Source organism: Mercenaria mercenaria, chromosome 4 (assembly GCF_021730395.1).
Source record: "Mercenaria mercenaria strain notata chromosome 4, MADL_Memer_1, whole genome shotgun sequence".
Lineage (NCBI taxonomy): Eukaryota > Metazoa > Mollusca > Bivalvia > Venerida > Veneridae > Mercenaria > Mercenaria mercenaria.
In genome coordinates this window covers 90001907-90029641 of record NC_069364.1, presented here as the reverse complement: position 1 = coordinate 90029641, position 27735 = coordinate 90001907, and the positions used below count along the sequence as shown (strand labels likewise).

At 34.0% G+C, this 27735-nt stretch overlaps 1 protein-coding gene across 1 annotated transcript; it reads right to left on the bottom strand.

The window, feature by feature from the left end:
• Positions 1-8653: 8653 nt before the first annotated feature.
• On the bottom strand, positions 8654-11935 carry LOC128556510 (uncharacterized). Its single transcript, XM_053541923.1, has 3 exons — positions 11428-11935; positions 9952-10115; positions 8654-9192 (listed from the first exon to the last, which is right to left on the bottom strand). Exons 1-3 carry the CDS (start codon positions 11876-11878, stop codon positions 8941-8943), a joined length of 867 nt encoding a protein of 288 aa, XP_053397898.1. The 5' UTR covers positions 11879-11935; the 3' UTR covers positions 8654-8940.
• Positions 11936-27735: the final 15800 nt, after the last annotated feature.

Sequence of the window (27735 nt, the reverse complement as noted above, 5' to 3'; positions counted from 1 at the left end):
CTCAGTTACTTAAAATGAGGCCCCCAAAAGGGACATATGTTTTATTCATTTTAATCATATATTTTGGAAGCAATTTCCAGAAAGTGAATTTTTGACCTCAGTAAGTAATTATTCTTGACGCAGTATTTATTCAGTTACATTTAATACACATTTAATATATAAGACATAGACAAATGACATAGATGAGACCCTAAAAGGGGAAATTTGTTTAAAAATCTCATTTATAGGATGACTTTTTTAAAGTATGAATATCATATCACTTATGTAAACAAATTTTAATGATATCAAAACATCATTTAAACATCCTTTATACTTTGAGGTTCATTAAGTGTATTTTATAAAACAAGTTTACAGATACGTACATACTGTAATTCATATAATAGTCTGCATTTCAGTACCGTACAATTTTCATTCTCACACCGGTTTGATAGTACTAATACTGAACATTGGGTACTGATAGGTTTTCCTATGAATATATTTATCAGGCAAATATATTTACATTCAAAAGAGAGGTTAAATAAGGGATTATTTTGTGTTTTCTTGTATAGCAACATCTAATTTAAATGCCTTAAAAAATTTATTATATAAAGCATAATTTTATATGTTTCTCAAGACAATAAATGACTTCAAGCTAAAACATACCATCATCGTAATGCGTTCTCTGTAACAAAAGAAAATGGGATATGTACTAAATGTATTATTGTATTTATTATTGCTAGTTTATACCATATTAAATGATACTAATTTATTTTAATTTGATTCAGATTTCAACTTTTAAAATAAGCCTAAATACTGCTTTTTTGAAAAGAGCACTGGTATCGTATGATAGATTGACCTTTATACAATTTGGACCAACGACCTTCGTATTGATCTGGCAACACCCTTACCACTACACTGCCTCTCCCACTGAACCCTTCCACACAGCCCTGAGTTTATGTACGTTTCTAAAGTGCAGTGATTTACTACAGACACCGCAAGTAGTTACATATAAAAAAATGCTTCAGATGAATATATAATACAGACATAAACGTCATGCCAATTAGGTTTAGATGTAAATCTTCGAAAGTAAAGATTGATCGATTAGTTTACAAACAATGTCTCCTTAAAATAACGGAGCTACAGTTATCCTACATAAGCCAGTTTTCTATTTAGTGTCTGTATACCTTAATTGTGACCCTTGCTTGCTTAATCCTGTTGACTCTGGATGGAGCAGTAGTGACACTTGAGTTTCATTATGGTGTACACATCAATGCCAGTGCAATAACACAGTCATGTATAGGGAATGTAAATTTGTCAAACAAATATATTAGAGAAATACTGGAAAACCTATTACAGTTCTTAGGTAATTATCTATTGAAAGGGTGCAAATATCAATTTCCTTTAGTTTATTGGTCATTGGATGAGTCATTTGTTTTGAAAACATGTTAATGCCATATACTGTTATATAACAGACAAAAGATTATGGGAGTTAATTTTGATGTTCCCTGTAAACAAAAGCATACAAAAATGGTCCGTCGAGTGGCCTCTCTTTTTAATATAAATATATTGCCCTAGTAATTACATGTATAACAGTTAATTAATACTTCAGATTAAATCAAATACAGCGTTATTGTCGAGCCCGCTTGCGGAAGCGAAGACATAATTGTCTAAATGGTTGTTCGGTGTATGTGCGTGCGTGCGTCCGTCCGTGCGTCCGTCCGGATTTGTTTGTCCGGACCATAACTTTGACATGCATGGAGCAATATCTTGTTTATATTTGGCATGAATGTTAATCAGTGAGACGGAGTGTTTTGCGAGAACCCTAGGTTCCTATCTCAAAGGTTAAGGTCACAGTTGGAGGTCAAAGGTCATGTCAGATCTTGTCCGGCCCATAACTTTGACATGCATCGAGAAATCTTGTTTATATTTGGCATGATTGTTTAACTCAATGAGACGGAATGTCATGTGCAAACTCCAGGTTCCTATCTTAAAGGTCAAGGTCACAGTTAGGGGTCAAAGGTCATTTTAGATCTTGTCCAGGCCACAACTTTGATACGTATGAAGCAATCTTTTTTTCTTTGGCGTAAATGTTCACCTCTATGAGACGGTGCGTCGTGCGCAAACCTCGGGTCCCTATCTCAAAGGTCAAGGCCACACTTTGGGATCAAAGGTCATTTTAGTGCTTGTGCGGGCTGTAACTTTGTCACGCATAAAGTAATCTGTTTTTATTTGGCATAAATGTTTGCCTCAATGAGACACAGTGTCGCATGCAACTCCCAGTCCTTTTGGCAGCTGGCGGGCTCGACATGTTGCCCGTGGGCATCTAGCTTTTAAATGAATGTTAGAATGAAACTAATACAGAACAGGAATGATAATTGAATATTTAAGAATTGTGAATATATGTAAGCATGTTATATAAGATACCTCGTGGACCTCAATATGTGAATATTTTTTACCCTTTGATATCTTATACATGATATATATGAATTATTTATGTTAAGTTCTGTAAAATGATATTTTTACGATTAAAATAAATTAATTTGGCATTTAAATGAAATTTTTTAACAATTTCCACTTTAAGAACCCCATATCATAAATTTATAAAATTACGAGTTAGTATCTCGAAATTTCGCTTGATAAACAACACACACGTACGCTTTATCCGTACTTTCGGATTGAACCAATCGAATTTCATTCATAGTTTTAATACTCATTATATTGATCTCTATTCTACAGTATCAAATATTCAATGCACGGGTTAATACTCTATGTGAATCATTGTTCCTTGTCAGCCTGCTGTAAATAACATGCATTTCACAGAACACACAAACGTTTCTTAATCCTTTGTTTCATAATGCTTTACAACTTTCACTCTGGTCTAATCAACTTCATAATATTTCAGTTTTTACAATTCTAGATTCAACTACCTTAGCCATTTTCAGTAAAATAGCTATCAAATCAAAAGTAGTCGTTTTCGACTCTTTATTTAAAAACAACAAAAGTAATTGAGTTTATTTATTTTCGAATCGAAAGTAGCCAAATTCAAATGTTTATTGGACTCTCATTCGTGAATAGAAAGTAGCCATTTTTCAGCTCTATTTAATTATTTACTTTTACTTTCGCCATGTGATGTGGAAGTGAGGAATTATATTAAATGTTTGATTTATTATTATTATTATCATTATTATTATCACAAATATTTGATTTCACAACTCATGGAGTTCACAGATTGAGACAGTCAAAATGCATTTTTCTGTGTTTTTATCTTCGTATTTACATTACATATTTTAAGATAAATCAAACAAAAAAATGTAACTTGTTATTGTTTAAGTATATCAACCTAAACTAGTCATTTCCTGCTACATACATAGTTTCCAAGAAAAAAGAGATGATCTTAAACGTGTTAATTTAAGATATAAAAGTATGAATGCCGCTTGAAAAATGCACAATAAATGAATCATTAATTAAAACTCTATAACTGTTGTAACATTCATACTAAATAGTAACTCACTAAAAGGCTTCCTGTGGTAAATCTGAACAGTATCATACATCATATTCTAGTTGGTCTTTTTTACCACTGGTTAAATAATTAGGTTAATTTGTCAGAACATCGAGCATCTGGAAAAGCTTATGAAACCGAAAGTTACCAAAGCGAAAATTATCATGCGATTTTATATTTTGATATTGGAAACGCTTATTTTCTCCAGGCAATCGAACTTTAGGCTAAAAGAAAGAACGCAGAGCGCGAAAATCGTAATGTTTCTCTAATAAAAGTTTACTCAGCCAACATATTGTGCTATCTTATTAATGTAATTGTCCGGACGGGATTGCCTGTAACAAAATTGACATAACAATGACAAATAGCGAAATGCAAAGCGTTACAATAATCATGATAATTTGAGTCTCATCTTGAATAATTCTTAAATTATGTCTCTTTTTCTGTTTCTTTTTTTTAAGTATTGCAATAAGTCTGCGACAGAAATTCGATAGATAGCAATGACTATTATCCATCCTCGAGTATTTACATTTATATTATATTCTCTTGCACTTTCTGTTCTTCAGAGTAAGACTTTGGGAGGATGAGGGGGAAGGGGTTAAAAGGAATACAGAGCAGAAATTCTATATCTGTATCACAAGTTCTTGCAGAATTAATATCTAGAACACTCTATAAAACTATGTTCACTGGGTAAAAATACGGGGGCACAAAAGGTCTTCTTCCACCATGAAAAGCTGGAAAGTCGGCATATTACCTTTAATTGCGTCTCGATGTGACGTTAAAACAAACAAAGTAAAGACATTGCTATTTGTAGATAAAATAAGTATATAACAAAATTTCCGGACATTTCTTTAAATCTGCCACAAATTGGTTGCGTTAAGTAAGTGGAACTGAAATGACAATTAAACATTAACGTATTCTCCGTGTGCACTTTTGGCACTTCCCAGGGTTTACGGACCGTCGTGTGCACGTTCAACTACATCTACGCCCGAAGAACGCCGAACTGCATAACGAGAATACTTAATCATACGGACATTGCCGAGTGTAATTACAGCTTCAGTACTGTAGAAACATTTAATGAATAATGGGTGACCCGGTTGTGACCAAGGACAAAGTCGTTGTGGGCAACAAGGCACAGTTACTAATTACTACTGCAGTGTTCTAAACCCCATTTAAAATGTGTATCGTCTCTGGACGTAAGATCCGAGGATGACTAACATACTAAACAACCAACAGAGGAAACATGTCATTATTATCATTATCTGCGTTTGTATATAAAATGGATACGTATTTATAGGTTATTTGCTTTGCATCGAGAAACATGCACGAGTTCTACAGCGGAAATATTGCGCGACTTTTCGATCACAATAGTCACGGTGAGGATGTGTACACCGGATATTACCATTTAGTGATAAGGTATTTTCCGAAAACGTGATTATTTTTCGTCAACAATATAAGTAAAACCCCGATTTGCTATTGTGTTATACTACTACAGAAGAAAAGAGCATTACTTTTCATAACTAGATACTGTGTATATGCTCTCACAAGCGTAAAATGAGCCAATCTTATGTAGAAATGCATGCCGTGAACACATTTGTTCCAATACCATTACGTATTTGCATTGCGGGGAAAATCTGAATCATACGATTTATTTAGTTACATGCAAAATTTCAGCTTTGTAAATGTTAAAATTACGGAGAAATCGGTGATAAATGAGCGTTGATGGTGTACTGTGTATTGAGTTTTCAAAGTAATATTTGTACTGTGTATTGCAGTTTGGTGTACTGAGTACTGATATTGAAAAACGTGCATATTTTCAGCATTTATTGTCATTAAATAGACAAGGCATGTAATTCCACTGGCCCAAATGATGGAATGTCTTTTTCTGTTTGCAGATGACATTATACTTCATAGCGAAAATAACAAGCACCAGTTTGAACTAACAATTACAGCGGCATGCAAATAGTCACTCCGAGAAACTGTCTAAAGACTAGCTAGCCCTTGCCTAGTAAAGACCAAGCCACAAGTTCAGCCGTGAAGTTTTATAATCATGTAATACAGGATATGATGACGATAAGAATGGATAAGGTCTCCCCTTATAAGAAGAGCAAACATGAAAATATTTTATCCTTTTACCTTCAAACTACAAAGAGACATAAACCTTGGTCAATAGACGACCTTTATCGATTATGGTGTCAGTAGTTCAAAGGTAAAGGTCGTAGGGGCTTTGAACTTTTAAACTGGTTTCTCCTCAATAACCTTAGACTCATTTGACGTAGAACGTTAGAACTAGTTTCACTTGAAATTTCTTAAAATAATAATGCATTGTACTGAAAGGTAATTAGCTCACCACTTGCTTCATAAACAAAATGGGTGTCATATGCACAGAGCAATTTGTTTTAAAAGTAGGAGGAAATAGTGCCATGTGTTATTCTTGAAATATATTTTGCACACTTCACTTGCAAGATATATGCCATTTCTATGCAAACAGTTCGTTATCACTTTTATGTGATCAACTTCCCTGTTGACCAAAATAGTATATTTATTGTCAAGGTCAACTTTGAACTATAACAAACGATCAGGAAATGACTTGAAGATCATTCCGATTTTTTCCATGTATTCAAACTGTTGAATGTAAAATGTTTATGATCTTTGGTTTAAACATACATGTATTTATATTCCCAACAATATAAATAACTATATTTATATGCTAACATTACAAGTACATTTGGTAGGAAAGATTAGAACGAAAGACAAATCTTATAGATTTCTTCTACTATCTTATTATGATCTTTGCTATTTTATGAATTTGTGTTTACGTTGCAAGTTTGTTTAATAAATATTCCAATGTACATGTGTGTGCGCTTGTATGTGTATGTGTGTGTGTGTGTTTGTGGTGTGCACGTCTGCGTGCTGTAGGTTTATGTTTGGGGAGGCTGCGATTTTGGTACGTGGCATTCCCTATTTGATATTTGTCTTTGTTTTTTTTTTACAATATTGCTTGTCAAATAATGTTTGGTAAAATAAATCTGTCACAACAGAACCCATTTCAGCCCAGTCTTATGTGGAAGTAATGTACACACATCACATTTATGCAGTAACTAGCTGCTTCTTTTAATGTCAATAAGTATTCGTCTGTCTTGCTTTTCTCTTTCCCCTTAATTTAGCGTCAGAAACGCGGTCTCTGTTATGCAAGAAGTTGTATAATTGTAAAATCATCGGAAGAGTTATAAGCATCTTCAAAACAACTTGCAGTCTTCATTATACCTCATATTAACCAAGTTGTCGATGAAAACATTTTGCGACGTCAAGAAATATAGGAAACTATATCAGTTAAAGAAAACGTTTCTTGGCAAACAAACTGATTAAAGGCTATGTATTCATCCATCTATTTTGTCACATTCTTTCAAAGACTGTATAACAATACTTTCCGAAAACCTTGTCTATCCATGGAATTGCACTCTGTTTAACATTGAATGTTCCAGGTATACCGCCGTGTATGTGTCTCTAGATTATATTTTTGTAATGGAAGCATTATGTAAATGTTCTAACACACATAAACAAGTTGAATCTGCAATGAAATAAAAATACAATATAGTATTTATTAGTAGGGCCGGGCTTTCTGCAAGATATTGAGAGTAAGGCTTAGTGGATCCCATTGCAAAATTTAAAAAGATACCTTTAACTGTTTTTGAGATAATTCATGTAATATCAACTTAAACATTGCTCAATGGAAGAATAGAATATATATATACAGTTACATCTGGTAAGCATTACAAAAATTATTGCCCACTGTTGCACTATGGTGACTGTGGGTTACGTTTAGAGCTTATTACATGAATTACAACAGTGTAAACGCTATAGATATCAATGCAAAAACATCACGTATCTTCAGGGCTAAATAAATTACTGTTTTATACTTTGAAAAGGAAATGATAATGTATATTTTGTAAGATTAAGTCTATAAAACTCAGCGATAATGTAAACAATACACAGTACAGTAAAATGTGTTACAGGTCAATACACAGTACATACATTTGCAATACACAGTACACCATCGATGCTCATTTTTCATCGATTTCTCCGTCATTTGAACATTTACAAAGCTGAAATTCTGCACATGTTTTCTTTGTGTCTAACTAAATCAATCATACGATTCAGAATTTTTATCACAAGACAATAAGTGACGATATCGGGAGAAATGTGTCCCCGATCTGCATTTATCAGATGATAAATTTGCCATTTTATCACAAATTTTAACGTTCCTTCATAAGATTGACTCATTTGTGAGAGCATATACACTGTATCTACTTATTAAAAGTAATGCTCTTTTCTTCTATAGTAGTATAATACAATAGTAAATAGGTGTTTTACTTACCTTGTTGGCGAAATATAAACACGTTTTCGGAAAATACCTTATCACTAAATGGCAATATCCGGTGTACGCATCCTCACCGTGATAGTATTCATCTAAAAATCGAGTGCAATTATTTCTCGATGCAAAGGTGATACTCTTTTTGTTACATATCTATCTACATGAATTAGTTTTAAACACATATTATACATTTGTTCTATAGTCAATAAATACTTCTTTAAAGTAAAAAGAGAAATTCAGTGACAATTAATCAGCAAAATCAGTAGTATTGCAATTTTATCGAAAGGTGAACCCTGAATAAAAAGGTTTAAAATTGCTATGCAAATCGAAATCTTACGGCCCCACAATCTGGTACTAAATAATTTGGTTTTGTAAAATTAACAATAAAAATAAAATACAGAACAGAGCAATACAACATAAAAAAGAATTCCTAAGATGCAGTTTTGTCACATTTTTGGTGCCCATATTTGTAATTAACCGGACTTGAAGATTTAACGTTGTGGCTGCCATCGGCAAAAGTTCTGATAAATAAATGCTCGCTGTGACCCTTACGTGTATACAAGTATGCTTCTTTTAAAAAAAAGAAACCTAGGAGAGGTCCAGAGTTGCTCCTTTTATGTTAACAATTGTTATCTATGTCTCTGTTTATATGATGAAGAACTCTTCTCATTCCGGCAGATCTTCCGAACGGGGCAAACGAACCCGCTAGTTAAACAATAAATTCATTTAATTCAACGAAATACATTTTAATGTGATACAATTCATATGCATATCTTTGAATACTGCGAACAAAGAATAGTAAATATATATCTATATATTTATTTTGTTGATAAGTGAACCATTTCCAACATTTGTAACAATAGTATTACACTATATTTCTTTATTTTAAATGAACAATTATTTTCGTCTTAGAGGATTTCAAAACTTACTTGTGCGCAAGCGCATTGGCCATTTTAGACTGGCTCACCGTAGTTTGCGCTAGAAAGTGAAATCTAACGCTGTAAAATTAGTAGATTAGTCTAAATCCCCCTAGTTTGAAAGCCAACACTATGGAGAGGTCTTAATAGACCTCTCCAATAAATAGAAACGTTCATTGAACTTCGTCTAATCGAAATAAAGAATTTCTGTCCTTGATGTTCAAAATTGATGTCACATGTAGATCTTTATCCATTCTTAGATAGCGCCCTGTTGCTTTAGTGCGGATTCTACAAGTGTCTAAAGTTTCCATGGTAACGAGAAAACGCATGTGACCATCATCAATGTTGTCCATTCCATTCAAATAAGTGGACCGTGCTCCCTTAACACCATACCCATCAAACATGTACACTCGCCTAGGTACTGACTGTAAACAGGTCAATTTACAATTGAAATAAGACACAAACTTTATCTAATAAAATAAGAGTTAGAAAAACTAAATGAAACAACTCTACACTAGTAAGGAGGAAGTCAATGTCGCTTAGGAAAACGTCAAGGTTGAGAAGAAAATGCACGTCGTTGCTAAGGTAAATGCGACTTTGTGGAATTGAATGGGGTTATCAAGTCAGTTAAAACTTTATAGAAGTCTGAAAAATTGTCTTTGATTAGTCTCATATTGGCTGAAAACCAGTTTCGGGGACTAAAGATTTTCGTCCCTTTAGATATTCATAATAACAATACAGTGTGATGCGCATAAGACGCAAATGTCAAGTTGGAGTTTAGTTGTCAAAGAGGTCATTCTATTGTCTGGCCAATTAGTTTGCCATTTATGGCCATCCAACACACAGCTTTACCATAACAAGATGATGATTTGCATACAGGGGTACAATGTCAAAATGTCTTGCCCGGAAAATAACTTTTTTTAAACAAAAAGGGCGAGATAGAGTGTTTTTGTCACGCTCGGGGCACATGTGTGTTTTATTGGTAATTGGTTGTGCCAAGATACTGGAAATGCTATTTTGAATAAAAAGTGAAAGTATATAACAGAACAGAAGTTGCACTGTTTCTTTAAATGAAATACGAACAACCATTATCAATTCCGAATATGACAAGTAAAACCAAAATATGTTTATTTATTATTACCCTTTAGACATAATAAAAAAAAACAAAGGTGTAATATACTAACCTGAATTTTGAAGGAGCCGTCAGACATTTTGATAAATTTGAAAAGGGTGTACTTGTCCTTTGGCTGCCATATCCCGGAAACAAATTTATTGCAGCATCCGTCATAATGCCAGTGTTTCTGGTCTGTTTGCCGGTAAATTCTGAACGTTTTCCCGTCCAAGTTAGCTGTAATAATAATAATGCTTCCTATGTGTGTACCTTATGATTTACAGCATTTATAATATATTTGGGGTTAACGTCACACCGACACAATTATGGGTTATATGGCGACTCTCAAGCTTTTCATGGTAGAGGAAGACCCCGGTTGACCCTCTGGGTGGGGTGGGGGGATTATTTCATCACAGCCGGGTACCTGTGTAGAACCACCGACATTCCGTTAGCCAGCTGTTCCCTCACATGAAGAATTCTGGCTGGAGCCCACACCGGTGAGGGGCAAGTGATTTGAAGTCAGTGACCTTAACTACTCGGCCATAGAGGCCCCTTATTTTTTCAATAATGGCCCTGTAATATATTACGGGTATGTCGTACTTCTCGACAATAACAACACAACTCCATAAATAAAATACCGTATCGACGTCGCGCGCGATACTAGAGAACCTCAAGTAACGTCAAAATTTGATAAAATTGACGCCAACATGTGGAAATAAAATCTATTTCATTATTCTTCGTATATTCAGTGAAAATACGAAAACTGAAACGAGCAATACATACTTTTATTGAGATTATGTCCTAGAATATTTCATCATATCTGAATTAATGACAGAGACATTATCGACAAAGACTAAGTTTACTTAATACATTTACATGTTACCTACCGTTGAATTTTGTCACTTAAATTCTCTGTCCGCACAAAATGGATGAAGCATGTGATCTCAATAAAGAGAAGATAACTTTCAAATTAGTCATTGTATGTCATTTTTATCACAATAGATTAAACATCAAATATTTTTAAATGTACAGGATTTAGACCACCACTTTATTGTGACTTCTCCCTAAATTCGTCCAAAGAATTATTTTCAAATCGAATACGTCTAAAAGTATGAACTTGTTGTCAAAGTAAGTATGAATTGATTACTATGATAAGAGTTGTCGTTAGTTGCTATCACAAGTATACAATTTCCTCAAAAAACTAATTATCTATATAATTAACATGTTCGTAAAGATTATTAGTTGTTAAGATGACTTTGAAATTAATTTCTCAGATTTTATCACCTTTTTCACACTTTGAAAATGTATGGTAGTATAGTTGTTTCTGGGTTTCTTACCAGTAACAACTTGTTCTTCGCCAGTAACTGTCTACTTAAGAAACAAATACCTTGTTATCTAATGCGAATCGTAAAGGAGAGTATTCGCCCAAAGAGATGACATATTAAGTGAAAAATTGAGAATTATCCCAACTTAGCTCACCAATACGGCTACTTCATCTTTTAAAGATAATACAAAATAATTTGAATATGGTGATTTAATCAACCAATACCTTTTACGGTGGAGATTCTGCCAGTTGTAATTACTGTCCTATAGGTAGATATGCTCATCTCAGTTGTTCTCTTCGGCATATAAGATGTGACACTTTCGAAAGTTGTCGACAATGGCTCCCCCGTAATTGTTCTAAATCTCGTCGCGTCCTGGTATTCTAAACGCTGTCTTTCACGTTTTTCAGACGCACCTTTTCCTATTACATATCCTACAGATAAACTGCAAACTAACACTACCAAAACTACACACGAAATTACACCAGCCAAGAATTTAGAATTTTTGAAAAATTTACTACTTAGTAAAGCTTTTCGACTGTGCGATGCTGGCGCCGGGGCTTTTGTATGCTGTAGCGAATTATAGTAATGCTCGTTACTCCCAGGTAATGCGTAAGCGTCCGTATAAATATGGAGGTCTGTGTAGCAGTTATTCCCTGATATTCCAATAGTAGCCATCGCAAATGATTGTACTTGAAATGCGTCCAGATAAGTGTTGTTTGTAAGTAATGATTTATCATCTACATCTAATTATCGTGATACATCACTGGACAAGACCCGGACTTCGGAAGTTAGTCCTTAAAGTGACAAATGTCTTGTTGATCTTTTTAACAAATATGTTATAAAACATTGATCTTGGATTTATATCGTCTCAAGCTCACACAAGTTGTAGTGGTGAGGACATATAAGTACATAATAAGAGGGTGACTCTTTTAGCCGGGCCCTTATTAAACTGATATGCATGTATATATAAGAAAAATAAATTGGAAAGTAATACATGAAATAAAATGCAACTAAAATATCAATATAGAAACTCTTGTGGAAAGTACCATGCTTTCAAATATATGTTAGAACGAAGAAGTATAGGCAATAATGAACTGCTTAGTTACTCAACATCGTTACGATTGATACTATGTAATCCTGATAAACGGTATTCTCGGGTAACTGCTGAAGTATAGTAACTCTTAGAGCAATTAATCAAAAATGCATTTAACTACATTTTATACATATCATAAATATGTTTGAAGTTGAATAAGCATAGTTAAAATTTTGTTATCCCACTTATTGCGATTGATTTTACAAATGTAAGGGTTATGTTCCCAAATTCATTGGAACAATGTGATGGTACATACATAGTCACATTAGGGAAGAACAGGTGCGAGGATGCCTAGAAGCTCAGTAAGTAGAGCACCCGCCCTGAAAGCGGAGTCCAAGGATTACCTGTACATTTTTGTCACTTTGTGACAAATTTAAGCAAAAAGGCAACATGACGTATGTTGTTTAGTCTTCATTTGTAACAGTTAATACAAAAGTTATAAGCTAATAAAAATTTATATGAAATAAAATAAGAAGTCTTCAAAATGAACATGTTTTATGTTTCTAACTGTTTTAAGTACCAGAAATTGCAATAAGACCTTACTTATCAACTGTATTAGTTCAATAAACATCTCTTAGAAATGTTTGACAGTATCAAAGGTTTAAATTCATTTTTATAGCTTAAAAACTGTATTTATTATGAGGTGGGTTTAGATTTGCGGATAATTCCTGACTGGTTTAGGAAACAGTGCTGGATAAATACGAACTTAGACTGGATAAACACCTATCCAAATGAAAACATAGCTGTTCATCTGTGCTTTATGTATGAACTATAGATGCTCGAAGTTCTTTGACCCACCCTGCCCTGCAGGGATTTGGGATTCCTATATCCAACTTGTCCAACTCGTGATTTTTTGCCAGCAGACAAGTGCATTTTTCATTCTGTGTGTCCGCGGACAAGCAGAAGTTTTCACGTATAAAATGAGAAAACGAGCACCAAGAGAAATACAATTAATGACACGATAAAGCAGGGCAGGGGATGAGCAACAATAAATATAAAGAATCGGAAAGAACGACCTTGAATTTTGTTTTATTTAGTTTGTATTTTATCTTATAATAACATGTCCGCTTCATACAACTTTTATTCGTAGGTTAAGTTCGTATAGTTGTTACATGTTCATGTACTATCATGTACTACTTCACACGACCCAGTATTACACTTCTATTGATTAGAAGGTCACAGTTTTAGTTACATTTCCGCTGCTTGTATCTAACTGTTTTTGAAGAATTTTGTTTCTTTTTCGGTTTGAAGATAATGAAGTCAGTGTTTGTCTCTGCATGTGAGCAAAACCGGCAATACATATCCCTTAACCTGATAAAATTCTATAATGAACTTGTCCATCCTTTAATTTGGACAGTATCATTAATTGTTAAAAGGGTTGCACGGATGTACAGGCTGGTCACTATCTGAACTGGTCGCAAAGGCAGAATCAGTCGTGTCCAGCATGATAAGAGGAATAACCTGCCGGCATAAACTTTCAAGTAGTTGTGGTAAAGGACTTTAAATGTGACATACGATCATTAATGGTTAAGTTGTTATAAATGTGGCATTCGTTTAAGTACCTGAAAGTTGAGAAAGCATATATGTTTCTATGAAAAAACTCAAACCTAGTGAGGAACTATTTTGTGCAATATATACATTGCGCTCTACTGTTTGTGTGATTACTTTCTTTGATCACAAGGCAATAATAGTTCAATGGTTGTGTATTTTAACAATAAATACTAGCAATTCGTGCTAGATAACAATGAAAGAGTTCAAAACAATCTTTCAAGCCAGTGATTCCCAAGTCTGGTAAGTCTGAGAGAGTTAAATGCAAAGATTTACTAAGGCTGGGGAAAATAGATGCATATCATCACAGACGGGTGGAGCGGGGGTCCCATATTTCAAACAAACTATACGCAGTGTGATAGTCTTTTTCTAGTCTCAGTAGTAAAAATCGTTAACCATAATGGAAAGAATTATTTTTAATAAAGACACGAGGTTTAAGTTTCGTAATGTCTAAGTGGCGACTACCTCCAGAGATAAAAACAATATAATAGAAGATAACAAAGGACTGGGAAATATAACAATACCGAGTTCCAGCACGGGAAAACCTTTACGGCAACCACTCGGCACTAACAAACTGTTGCTGTGACAGTTAGTGAAGTCTGTGGCAAGATCCTACGGGAGCATAGACCGCAGTCAAGGACAAAATAGCAACTCGGTTGGATTCAGTCCCTTTATGACAGGTAATGAAATACTCAGTACCATTCAAAACCCATAGCATCGGCTAAAGCGCTGTAGGACCACATTCGTATCAGATCGCATTTGTAACAGGTGTTACAAATGAGATCGCATATGTAACAGAAATCAAGCACAATGAAATTACTTGACAGTACTTTAAGATTTGCCGAATGGCAAGCTGCAAAATATAGATACATTAAATACTTCCATTATGATCTTAAAGGTTGTGACATACATGTCAATTTTACTGTAGATTGTTTGACAATATTCCTGCGCGGAGGTTGACTCTACAAAAATATTGAATGTAATCCCTGATCTTAAAGGACCAGGTATATAACAACACTGACTCTAAGTATGGAGAGGTTTATAACCGCCTTACGGCACTACAACTGGAATGATGTAGTGATACAGCAGTTAATGAAAGCAAACGAGAAAATAAATATAGCATACTCTGTTAGAGGATGCGCAACACGTCACCCCGAACCTAATGTTTTATTTAAATGTTTCTTCTTTCTATTCATTTGTAGTTCTTATTGGAATGACGTCAAACCTATTCTACGCATGCAGAATGATGTCCGCCTTCACTAGTAGGGAAGTCTCGTCATACAAAAACGGAAAAGCGTACTGGTTACCTCCTTTCCTTTAGTTAAAAGATGGGAAGAACGCATTCTTTCGGTAAATGGCAATTATAGGCCTATGTTAATTAGTTGATAAATGCTACCATAATATTTGCATTGACATTTAAACTGTTATGTGTCTACTTGTTGATAAGAGAATATTTCGTATAAATGATTAAAAACATTTAAGGATACGAACTTAAGTACACAGGTAAATCCTGTTCTTTATTATTTATAATGATTCTTTTTTCATGACAGACCTATATACAAAACAATAAGAGACTGGAGAATACAGCACAGTCCTGAGTTTTAAACAAACAATATGTTTCAATTTCTAGCATGCAACAAAATAGAGTCATATACCGAGATATAACATGCATGCCTGTATAAAACAATAAAGGCGGTGGGAATGAGAAAACGAGCGGAAAAGGAGATCGAGATGTCATTTCGGACAATTTTCCTTGCCTACTGTTTATGTTATTGCAACATTGTCAAAGGCACTGTAAATCATAGATCGCGCAAAGGAAATATCTATATACTATATGGATTGTTAATATTTTGTAGTTTTGTTCCTTCTTTAAACCTTGCTGAGCCACAACGTCCCTCTGAGTAGATCCAACGAATTTCCTTATGTTAAGAAGAAAGACTTCCTGGTAGCCATATACATGATCTGACGTCATTACATAAATTGACCGTCGTAAAAGAAGTGCGAAGAATATTTTAGAACCGAATTTCGAAATTACATATTTTTTTTTTCATTTCTGCTAGGTATCGAGTATGAGAGGTATATACATAAGGCGTATTGGTATATACATAAGGTGTATACATAAACTACAATCTACGATATAAAGAGATGTTCTTATAGCCGTCTTTCTTCCAGCTCTCGGCTCCGCCGGATTACACGTATCACATTGTCTTCCTCCAAAACTGCCGCAGTGTCGCAATATCTGATTGATTTTCTTTCGATATTCTTGATTAAGTTGGTCGGGTAAGAAGGATGTACACAGATAGGTACTCCGGTGTGATCAGAATTAGGAATAAGATGGCGATTTGAGTCACCGGGATACAAGAGCAACGCCTGGATAGCAAGGCTGAAAGCGCCACCTACAACCAGATTGCTTAAAAAATCAACAGTATCCGGTAAAATCAAATAACTGCGAAGACAAATGAGCCGTGTCATGAGAAAACCGCGCAGTCTGGTCAAGATCCATGTTGTTCGCTTTCAAAGCCTATTGCAATTAGTGAAACCATTAGCGGACAGCATGGATCCTGACCAGACTGCGCGGATGCGTGCTGGTAGCAAAGCCACTATGTTGGTTTTCTCATGGCGCGGCGCATTATTGATGATATAACTAAGATGACATATAATAGTAAAGATATACATTGTAATTGTGAAAACTGAAACTATTTTTTCCCATTTGATTATTTGATTAAACGCATATTTTGGTACAAGTGTTTATTCAATAGCAATGTAAATAACTTTTTCAAACATGAAAATATCATTACGAATCGTCTTGATAATCATAAAATTCAAATATATATCTGACATATATACCGTAAAATGGATACATAAATCCAAATTTAACATTAAATAAATACAACAGAATATAACTGACATAATTCCGCAAACTATAAGTAAATGTTATGTCCTAAAACAATGCATAACATCTGTAAAATAAAATGTTTTCAGATTTTTCATAAAACGTCTGTATAGTAAGGGTTTAGACTGCTAAATACTCGAAGAGGGGCAGACTTTATGGCTGTCAAAGGTGTAGTCTAAATCCACCAGATTTGTTTTCATATTAATTCTAACACGCCCTGATTTGTTCTCCTATAAAACAAAGAAGGTTGAAAATTGTGTGTTTTTATACAACTCTGCACTTTTTGTACATCATAATTATTACATCATAGCACCAGACGTCAAAGCGGCGCCCTAGGAAAGAAAACCATACGAAACATGCAAATGTTATGTGGATATTGTCAAGAATGTATATAATAATCATTGATAATGTTACAATTGAAATATATAATATATATTTTTCAAATAGTGAATTATTATTGAATAAAATCATTGTCAAATAGATGCGTACATGTATTTGTATATCACTCGGGTTGAGCCCTCGTGAAACAGTTCTTTCGCATCTGAACTCTAAACAATGATTTTACTCAACAACAAATCACTGTTTGGGATATATTATTTCTTGAATATTCTCAATCTTTTTTTGGTATCACACTGTAATCAATAATATTACTCATTCTGGGTTTTTACCTTCCAATGCCCATTGCAAACAGAAGTAGGTTAAGTTCTCAAATTTGTAGATAAGAGCTCAGCTGGGGGAATTTCCCTAAAGTTGTATAAAGACACTATATAAAATGAACTAAACAAACGATCAAATCATTCATTTCGGATAACGTCCTAGACGATGGCTAAGTGGACATTAAAATATCAGTTAGCTCTACTGTGTGTGATATTTGTGGTCAGTGACAGTTTGAATATTCCTGGCTACTATATATGGTCATATGGAGAAAGGAAAGATTTATTCTGCCCCGACAAATGCAAAAAATATGATGCTCCAGATGAGTGTTGCTCTTGCGAGGGAAAGCCTTGTTGGGAGTTGGAAAAGAATTTATGTCCGATTGGAAAATTGTCTGTTGAATATTTAGATATATTTGGAACAAGTGTTTTATTAGGACCAACCAATATTTCCTTTGTTGAATTAATCCATACAAATGGATTATTGACGAAAATTCCAGACAATATATGTACTTGGGCGGGACAGTTGGTAACGCTTGATCTACGCCACAATAGACTGACTGACGTGAAAATACTTAAATGCCTACAAAAGTTAGATACCCTTCGTCTGGATTATAATTTGATAAAATATATTGACAACACAACATTTACCAAAATGAAAGATTTGAGGGTGTTGACAATGTCACATAACTTGATACTGAGATTAGATCCAAATGTAATAATCATTGAAGGTGGAAATATTCCAATCGTAGACTTTTCTGACAATCATAACATGGACTTCCTGGATATGTCAAACATGTTCAGGCCGGGACCTTTCTGCACCCTGAATTTCACAAATTCATATGTTGAGCATCTAACAAACGAACTTGGGTTCGTTATGGAAAATGTTATACATGGTCCGGGAGATATACTTTTAGAACATACACATATAGGAAGCTTTATAAATTTTACATCTATTGGGTTAGAAGATATAAAAGAGCTTGGCAAGTATATTGACGGTCAGATAAGAATAGACGCGAGTTCTATAAACTGTGACTGCTCGTTGTTCCCCATACTAGATTCAGTGGGACCTCATGTTGGAAAATACTGGAAAAATATAGATGGACAAACGTTTGAATGTCACAGCCCCGAAAGTATGAAGGGGAAAAATGTAACAGAAATGCTCGAGACTGGAGACTTTGGAGATTTAACATGTGACCTCAGTGAAAAACCTGAATGTCCTCACTACCTATGTCACTGTATTGATACACCAAGTGAACATAAGGTACTCGTAAATTGCACGGGAGTTGGTTTAACATCGATGCCAGAAGAAATGCCCATCGGGGCTTGGAATAATTACAAGATAGATCTAATTCTTGCTGATAACAAAATAACGAGGATGCCGGAAAGAAGCTATTATTCAAGATTAGTAAATCTAGACCTTCGGCAAAATGACATAACACTTTTTAGCACCGAAGCGGCTGGAAACATCTCATCAAAACTTAACATTGAAAATCAGATACTAGAAACACTTCCGCCTATTCTACAACATAAAGACCCTAACCTTATCACGTTTGGTTCACATCCAGTCGTTTGTGATTGTTCTAACACATGGATTGGAGACTGGGTGCGTCTGAAACATGGACATAGTAGGCTTAATTGTTCAGTAAATGGAGAAGTTGTACCAGCAGAAGATGTCTCCGAACTCACATTGAATTGTAACGTATACACACATTTACCGTCGGCAGCTATAGTAAGTTCTGCTATCGGAGGTATAACTTTATTTGTTGTGATAACTGGTGTTTGCTTTTTGTTCCGCTATGAGATAATGATTATGAAACGTACATTATTTAGAAAGGAGTTTACTGAAGGTTTACATAATATTGACGTATTTCTGTCATTTTCTGAAGATAATGATGACGTATTTCGTATGGTGATTAGGTACATTAAACCGGCATTGCTTGAAGCTGGATATAGGGTTTTTATTCCGTGGTCAGACATTCAGTACGGAACTCAACGGGATGACGAGCTAGCGATTGCGGTGGATCGTTCAGTTAATTACGTTATCGTCTTGTGTGATCGATATACGGAGGACTACCAGACTGTTTCAGAATTAGAAACCATTTGGAATTCATTCCAGGCTGACAAAGCTAAACAATTTATACTAATTAACTTCGAAAACTTAGATTCAAAGGCAATAAAAGACGAAAGGTTGCGAGCTCTGAGGCGAACCCGATGTCTCGATTTTAAAACACGTGATACTGAACTTATTTCTCGGCTACAAAACAAGCTTGGTAAACCTGTATCCCACCAGAAACGAGGTAATATTGACGACACAGTTTTAATGAGTGTGGATGATCAAGAGTTTGAAGAAAATACAAATAGTTTAGATAACGAACAAAACGAATTCCTGGACGCTGAGGAAGTCAGTGTTAATGAAGACAAACCTTCAGTTTTTGACAGACTTGCAATGCCTAGAGCCTCAGAGTGTAATTGCAAATATAGAAAATGCTACTTGCACGCTGAAACACTTGTTCAGCGGCCAAGACACTTAACACCGAATACACATGTAAACAAGGTTGTTCCCTGGTAATGCATTATATTAATTTGATTTTAATTCAATCTCAATTTATTTTGTGCCGAACTACTTGATAAATGTTAAATCCCCTCTTTAATGTATTATTTGTCGAATTGATACTATAGAAGGCTCTTATCAGTTACTCGGAAACAAAGTTTGAATATTTCAAAATTAAGCAAAACATTGTGAATACTAAGACTATTTATTATTATAATCTTTATGTTAACATCTAGTACAATAAAATTAAATTATCCTTTTATTTATACAATAACGGAGAAGTTCTTGTTTTGATCTCAATCTGTATAGAAATATTTAAGCTCCTTTATCTTCCGGTCTTTGATTATCGTGGTATTAAAACTCCTTATTAGTGTTTGAAATTATTTTTTATCCAATGGCATTGCAGTATGTTTCAAATTATCGGGGAATTTATTTTGGTAAATCAACATTTACTTCCAGTCGTTTATTAACCCGGTAAGTCGCATACTGTATGCGGAGCTTAAATTTGTAAACAAAAAATAATTTCAAAACTAAACAGGTTAGTGCTTATTAGTAAGCATTTATCAAATTAAATTGGTTGCGCGGCTGCGCCGCGCCAGACCAATATAATTCGATAAATGCTTACTTTTAAACACTAAAAAATACTTAAGAGTTTTAGTGTATATATTGAAAATCATCTGTCAAAGTCGCCAAAAACAAGGGACTCTTAAGTTTGATTTATATGCCTGTGTGGTATTTGCCATGTCTAAAGAAGTGGTGATTTTCGAAGCCGTGCATGCTCACTACATGTTCAAATACCCTAAAATAAACAGATTTTATAAATGACAAGTTTCGACTAATAGGATACAGATATCCACAAAAAGAAGTTCATACGCGGATGTAGTGGCGTATGACATGGCGGTATAGGCAAACCCTTTATCCTCAGTCGAAAAAGTTTTACTGACACTTTGCATATTATCAGTTAAATTAATCTATTTATCACTTAACTATTTATGTACACATGCATTTATTTATAAACATTATTGAACTTTCAAATAAATATTTTCATTTATGATAAGTCTTTAGGTCAAAGTTTAGAATTTTAAATTGTGATTTTAAGTTTGATGATAGCAGCTTTAACCCTGTTCATTACAAATACCTCGGAGTTGTATTGATTGATTTTTAGACTAAAGTGCATCTTCTGCTTGCTGGACGAGACCTTGGTCTTCTAATTAGCTGAAAACTCAACTTTTACAAAATTACATGAGGTCAGTTTGGCCCGTTATATTAAAGTTGACATCTATTTGCATATCAGCTTATTTTCTAGATGTACTGCTTATATTGGTAAATGAAAAATGTCGCTAAAGATATTTCTCCCAAAGGTAGAGTTCGATTAAACTTCAGACCTTCTCATTGTTAAAAACAATCCTCCATTGAAAAATACGTATTAGATTCTAAATGTATTTTGCCTTTTCACCAAAATATTTCACTTGTCAGGTTAATGAGTGTGTTGCACCAATTACACTTGAAATGGGTACATATGAGAATATTGATTATCAATTGTAGAACTTTTTTATCTTTGACTTGTGTATTCGTGAAGGAATACACACGCTATTGCATTGCCCTCTCTATACCAAATATCCAGAAAGAGCTTTTATCGAATTCATGAAATAAATTCTGTATATAAATAACGCACTGTAATACAACCATTAAAATTCATCTGACGAGGTAGCCAAGAATGAAGGACTCTTAAGTTTGATTTATGCTGATGTAGTACATGTCATATCTAATATATTGACATTTTTCATTACTCATACATGCTTATTATAGATAAGGCGTAAAAAATGTTTGTCTCCGGTATCCCGACCTACCCTAACTTTTTGGCCCGACCCTAAATGTTTTTATGGCCTTGGAGAATATTTATTTCAACTTTTTAACAAAAGGTTGCAAAACTGACCATTTTACGCTTTAATCATGGCCAGTGATATTAGAAATCAACTTACTGATGCTCTAAATGCATAACCCCCTTATTTGTATTCATTTTTTGAAACAAAAATAATTTCCGAAAAGCCTCCCTTAATATAAAAAAATAATCCAAAAAAAAAAAAAAACAAATTCCGAAGTACCTACCCTAAATTTTTAGCATGTTACCTGAAACAAGGATCTTTTTTAGGCCTAAACTATTCAAAATATACAGCCATTAAGACGTATAGACTGACTGTAAATATTGTTCTATGATACAAGTATCAATAAAAAGAAGTGGCTTTGTTGAATAACTAGAAAATACGCGCATACTTTTGGTTAATCGTTTTATGACATTACAGAATACACTGTGCAAACAAGAAATATCCTTCTTGTACAGATAAGTATTAATAAGTAATAGTTGAATGTATCCATATCTCACTTTTCTATTTATGTTCTCATTTATATATTTATGGCACATGTATTTATTTATAAACATTAATTCACTATTGATTGACGATACCATACTATATAAAGTTAAAGGCCCACCACGACCTAGTGACATACTTTTTTCTCCCGCAAGAAATTCATAAAAATCATTCTAATAATACAGCTATATTGCATGATGACAGGTGGATAATTTAGGCCCTCTCTGAACTTCCGCACTTCTGACTTCTAACTTCCTGACTTTCGACTTCTGACTTCCAACTTCCACACTTCTTACTTCCGACTGATTGACTTCTTACTTCCTTCTTCTAATTTTCGCACTTTTGACTTCTAATTTCCGCACTTCTGACTTCCAACTTCCTGACTTCTTACTTCGGACTTCCAAAAAGGGAAAGTTGGAAGTCAGAAGTGCGGAAGTTGGAAGTCGGAAGTCAGGAAGTTAGAAGTCAGAAGTGTGGAAGTTAGAAGTCAGAAGTGCGGAAGTTAGAAGCGGGAAAGTTGGAAGTCGGAAGTGCGAAAGTTGGAAGTCGGAAGTCAGGAAGTAAGAAGTCAGAAGTGTGGAAGTTAGAAGTCAGAAGTGCGGAAGTTAGAAGAGGGAAGTAAGAAGTCAAGAAGTCGGAAGTAAGAAGTGTGGAAGTTGGAAATCAGAAGTCGAAAGTCAGTAAGTTAGAAGTCAGAAGTGCGGAAGTTAGAGGTCAGAAGTGCGGACGTTAGAAGAGGGATGTAAGAAGTCAAAAAGTCGGAAGTAAGAAGTGTGGAAGTTGGAAATCAGAAGTCGATAGTCAGGAAGTTGGAAGTCAGAAGTGCGGAAGTTAGAAGTCAGAAGTGCGGAAGTTAGAAGAAGGAAGTAAGAAGTCAATCAGTCGGAAGTAAGAAGTGTGGAAGTTGGAAATCAGAAGTCGAAATTCAGGAAGTTGGAAGTCAGAAGTGTGGAAGTTAGAAGTCAGAAGTGCGGAAGTTAGAAATAGGAAGTAGGAAGTCAAGAAGTGCAAAAGTTAGAAGTCAGAAGTGGGAAGTACGGAAATCAATTGTATGTAAGCCCTGGAGGGACAATTCGTCATATGAGCGCAAAAACTGGATAACTGACATTTTTTTCGAAAATTACTTTTTTGCATATTTTAGTCCAAAATGATGTCATACATATACCCATCATGTATTTTTTCAAGTTTTTATTTTAAAAAAACCCTGTTTTTAGAAGTTTGCAAAAACCTACTATCTGCAAACCAATTTTAAATAAGAGCAAAAACGGAACAAGTGCACTTGGCTTGTTTTTGCACTCTCATAAGATATCATATAATTGCATAAATTCTAAACGCAAAAACAAGCTAAGTGCACTTAACTTGTCTTTGCAGCAATGATTTGTTAAAAGACAATATGACAGATAGGCAAACAAAATTATAGTTAATTTGCATTTTATTATAATTTTAGCATTAAGTGAGTTTGAACACCAATCTGCATGTACTGCTTACTGATCTTAATTGGGATTTTTTAGCTCAAAATATTTTTGTAATGCTTCATTATTCAAAGCTAACAAGCGCGATAAAAACGTACATTCTGTACATTAAGTAATTTGCCTACGTACAAATGAAATAGTTAAATGCAAATAAAGCATAGTAATATACTTCTCTGAGCAAAAATGGTAAAAAAATGGTTTTCAATTTTCATAATACATTGATTATATAACTGATACCTCTGTAGAGTTTGACTGCTATCTTTAAAAATACTGAGTTAGGTACCGGTAAATGGGGTAGAAGTTCTCAATTTAGCACTCACTCTTTAGATTACGTATTGTGGAAGAAATGTAGGTAGGGTTTACTTCTGCCCCAACTTATTTTTGAATGAAGTGAGCAAAATTCAAAACAGATCTGTAGGATTCGACCTTAATTTTTCAGTGTTTGAGTTAGAATTCTGTCTCATTAAATCCCTTTACTTAAGGTACCCCAGAAAAACATTATATTGACAGTTTTATTTTGTATTTTATTATTGTTTACCAATAGTTTCATGTTTCTTTTATCAAAATTAATGGTAAAATAAATTATCTGCGAACATTTTGGATAGTAGCCATCACTTTGAAACTTGTCTGTACTTGAGCTTGAGGAAATATCATGAATTGTACAAAATAAAAAAAAACTTTTTTTAAAATTTCTTTAAAAATTGCAACACAGTGCGAAACACGGTCAACTTTATGAATATACCAAGCAAATGCCATTCTTTAAACATTAACATTATGGGTCTAATATCTTAATGTCTAGAGTTGTTTTGTTCGACAGTGAGATGTCTTCAGCTATGACCAGTTCTTGGTGACACAAAATCAGTTAAGATTATTTTCCAATTTATTGCCAGTGACAACAAATGACAGAATGCTGTAGTGCATAATTTACAGTTTTAAAGCTAGTGAAATTTTACACATAGTTTATAATCAATTCATCACAGTCTGTAATGAATTCTGTGTATTGTTAAGAGTTGAAATTATAAATATTGTTATTCAAATTATTTTGTCTGTGTGTTTGAGAGCTATTCTTTAAACAAAAACTGTCCTTGCCAAAGCTCGACTTTTTGAATTGTTGTCCAAGAAGCAGGAATATTACCATAAATGTTAAAGTATCTATAGAGATTCAATCCAGTATCTGCATTAATTAACATGAATGCAAAACTTTAACCAGGATTTTCTCTATGTCCAAAAGGGGGCATAATTTGACAAAAATGCATGTGAGATTTATAGAACTTGTGCTATCACCTAGTTTTATAACCCTGAAGCCGCAAGGGAGGTTTCAATTCAATATTTACATTAGTTTTGGAGAAAGGAACTTGCATGCAAAATTTTAACCAAGTTTTTCTAAGTCCGAAAGGGGGCATAATTTGGTCAAAATGTATGTCAGGTTTATAGGTCTTGATGCTATTACCTAGTTTAATAACCCTGAAGACAAGTGAAGTTTCAAGTCAATATATGCATTAGTTTTGGAGACAGTAACTTGTACCGAAACTTTATAACAGTAACCAGGATTTATTTTCAAAGTACAAAAGGGGGCATAATTGGCAAAATGCAATGTCAGGGTAATGGGAGTTGACACTGAGGCACAGAGGGTTTGATATTTTAACATATAGAAAAAGGAAAAAATAAGTTTCAAAGCTATATGCCTTTAAATAATAGCTATATGTACTTGCATAAGGCATATTACATCTTATGTTACATTTTATTTTGAGAAAATGTTGTATTATTTCTGTACAAGGGGGACGTAAAATTTTGCAATTTGTGCATGCTAAATCCTGAATTTTAAGGCGATTTCAACACTGATTATGGTTGTCAATTACTTTTGTTTAAGTTACATTTTGTCATAAAACTTGGAAAAAATGGACTGTTTTAAGTAGACAATATAAGTGTACAATATCTTTGTTGGAAGTATTACTGCAGATGGTTCTGAATATTTCAACAGCCAACTGCTGAATTCTAGTGAGCCTTTAGGATATAATAATCAGTATGGTCTTATAAAAAAGAAGAAAGTATATCAATATATATATATATATATATATATATATATATATATATATATATATATATATATATATATATATATATATAATACTCCAAAAATGGTATTCCCCTCCCCCATGCCTCCTTGAACATATGCTTAGGTTTGCAGTATAGAGTACTGTTCATATACTGAAATTATCAGTACAAAATAATATATTACAGTCACAATTACACTACACAGAATCAATCTCATCTTCAGCAGTGTCCAATATTTAAATGAAATGCTGTATAATAATTATACTAACCTTACTATGTGATCATAAAATATTAAATCTAAGGGCAGTTTCGAAACAAAGAAAATGGCTTTCAGAGTAATAAAAATCTGACTTGGAGCATTACAGTCGACATCGTACTTGCGACCACTGAAAATCCCTCATGAACGTTTTCAGTACATAAATATATTCCATTAAAGAGCATTTTTATTAAACAACAAGCGATCACATTACTGTAGTCCTGACAAGTAAAATAAAACATTTAGATGTTGATTCTGAATTATTTAGGAAATGACAATTACCATCTATTTAACAACTTTTCTGTTGGAGAGTGTATTTGTGCTACGAAGGCTCTTCAAGAATAACGTAGACTTTTTCTCTAGCTTTTACATTCTTTAATGAAGCAAAACGAGAAATATAACATCATGATTTGCAATCTTTCTACTAACTGCACTGCAAATTTGACGTGATTATGACGGAGTTACACCTCCTCGAAAAAAGTTACTTACAGTTACACGGACCCGGCGCACAGCGATCATATTTCAACGACGTTAACGATGTCATGCCTACATTGTGATGCTTTCATTAAGTTTGCATTCATTTATATTTGTAAATTTATTTTATAAATTTTCATGAACTATACTTAAGTCATAACAAGTTTTTTGGTTAGAGTACTAACAATGTATGAACACTAATATGACACGCATCTTGGACAGGGTACTCAACGTGAGTACTTAGTCTTTATCTACGGCGTCATACATAGGCGTTAACATTCATTCGCAGTTTTTTCCGTTTTTGCCCTCCATCTCCACTGGCTTTAAGCAATTCTGAACCATTTGAGAAACATTTGTACCACTTGAAGATAAAGACACAGATGACTGAACATTGTTGCTGTGTCTGCTTCATTAGTTTATGAGTTTCAGTTGCTGTTCGCCAAAATTTCTAAGCAACTGTCTTAGTATCCATGCGAGTCGATGACGACATTACATGCATTATAAACAGTAATACTTAGTTTAAACGTTGTTTTCCTCCACCTCCCACGTCGGAATGACGCTATACTCTAGGTGCATGTTGCCCTGACATGTTGCTGCACTTTAGCAAACATGTGTATTATTAGTGCGAACATTAGCGATCGAATTCAAATCATGGCTGATCGAAAAGCGACTGTGTTGGTAATGCGTAGCTATGAATAAAAACGTTTGACGCACTTCACCTATCAGCAAAAATGTTAAAAAAAACTTATGACAGAAATGTACAGAAAGATTCCGAATTACAACGATATATTTCACATTATTATTTACACAATATGCAACATTTGACAGCAGAAGTCTACGTTATTTTTGAACAACCTTCTTATACTTCAAATTATTGGAAGAATAAAAGTATCTATCTATCTATATTATTATGTTGCAAAGGGGTCCAGCACTGAGTGAATTGAGTTTTATGACTTAATTTTGTGTCCTAGAGCCATAATTATAGTCTAGGGAGTAGTCATATTAATATGAGTTTTATAGGCTCTAGGGCACAAACATAACACATTCCACTCATTGTCGGACCTCTTTGTTATGTTACATTAGACTGTTAATTAAGATTATTGAGATTATTAAGTTATCACTTTCAGTCACTGTCTTGCACTAGGTTTCTACATTTTCAAATCAT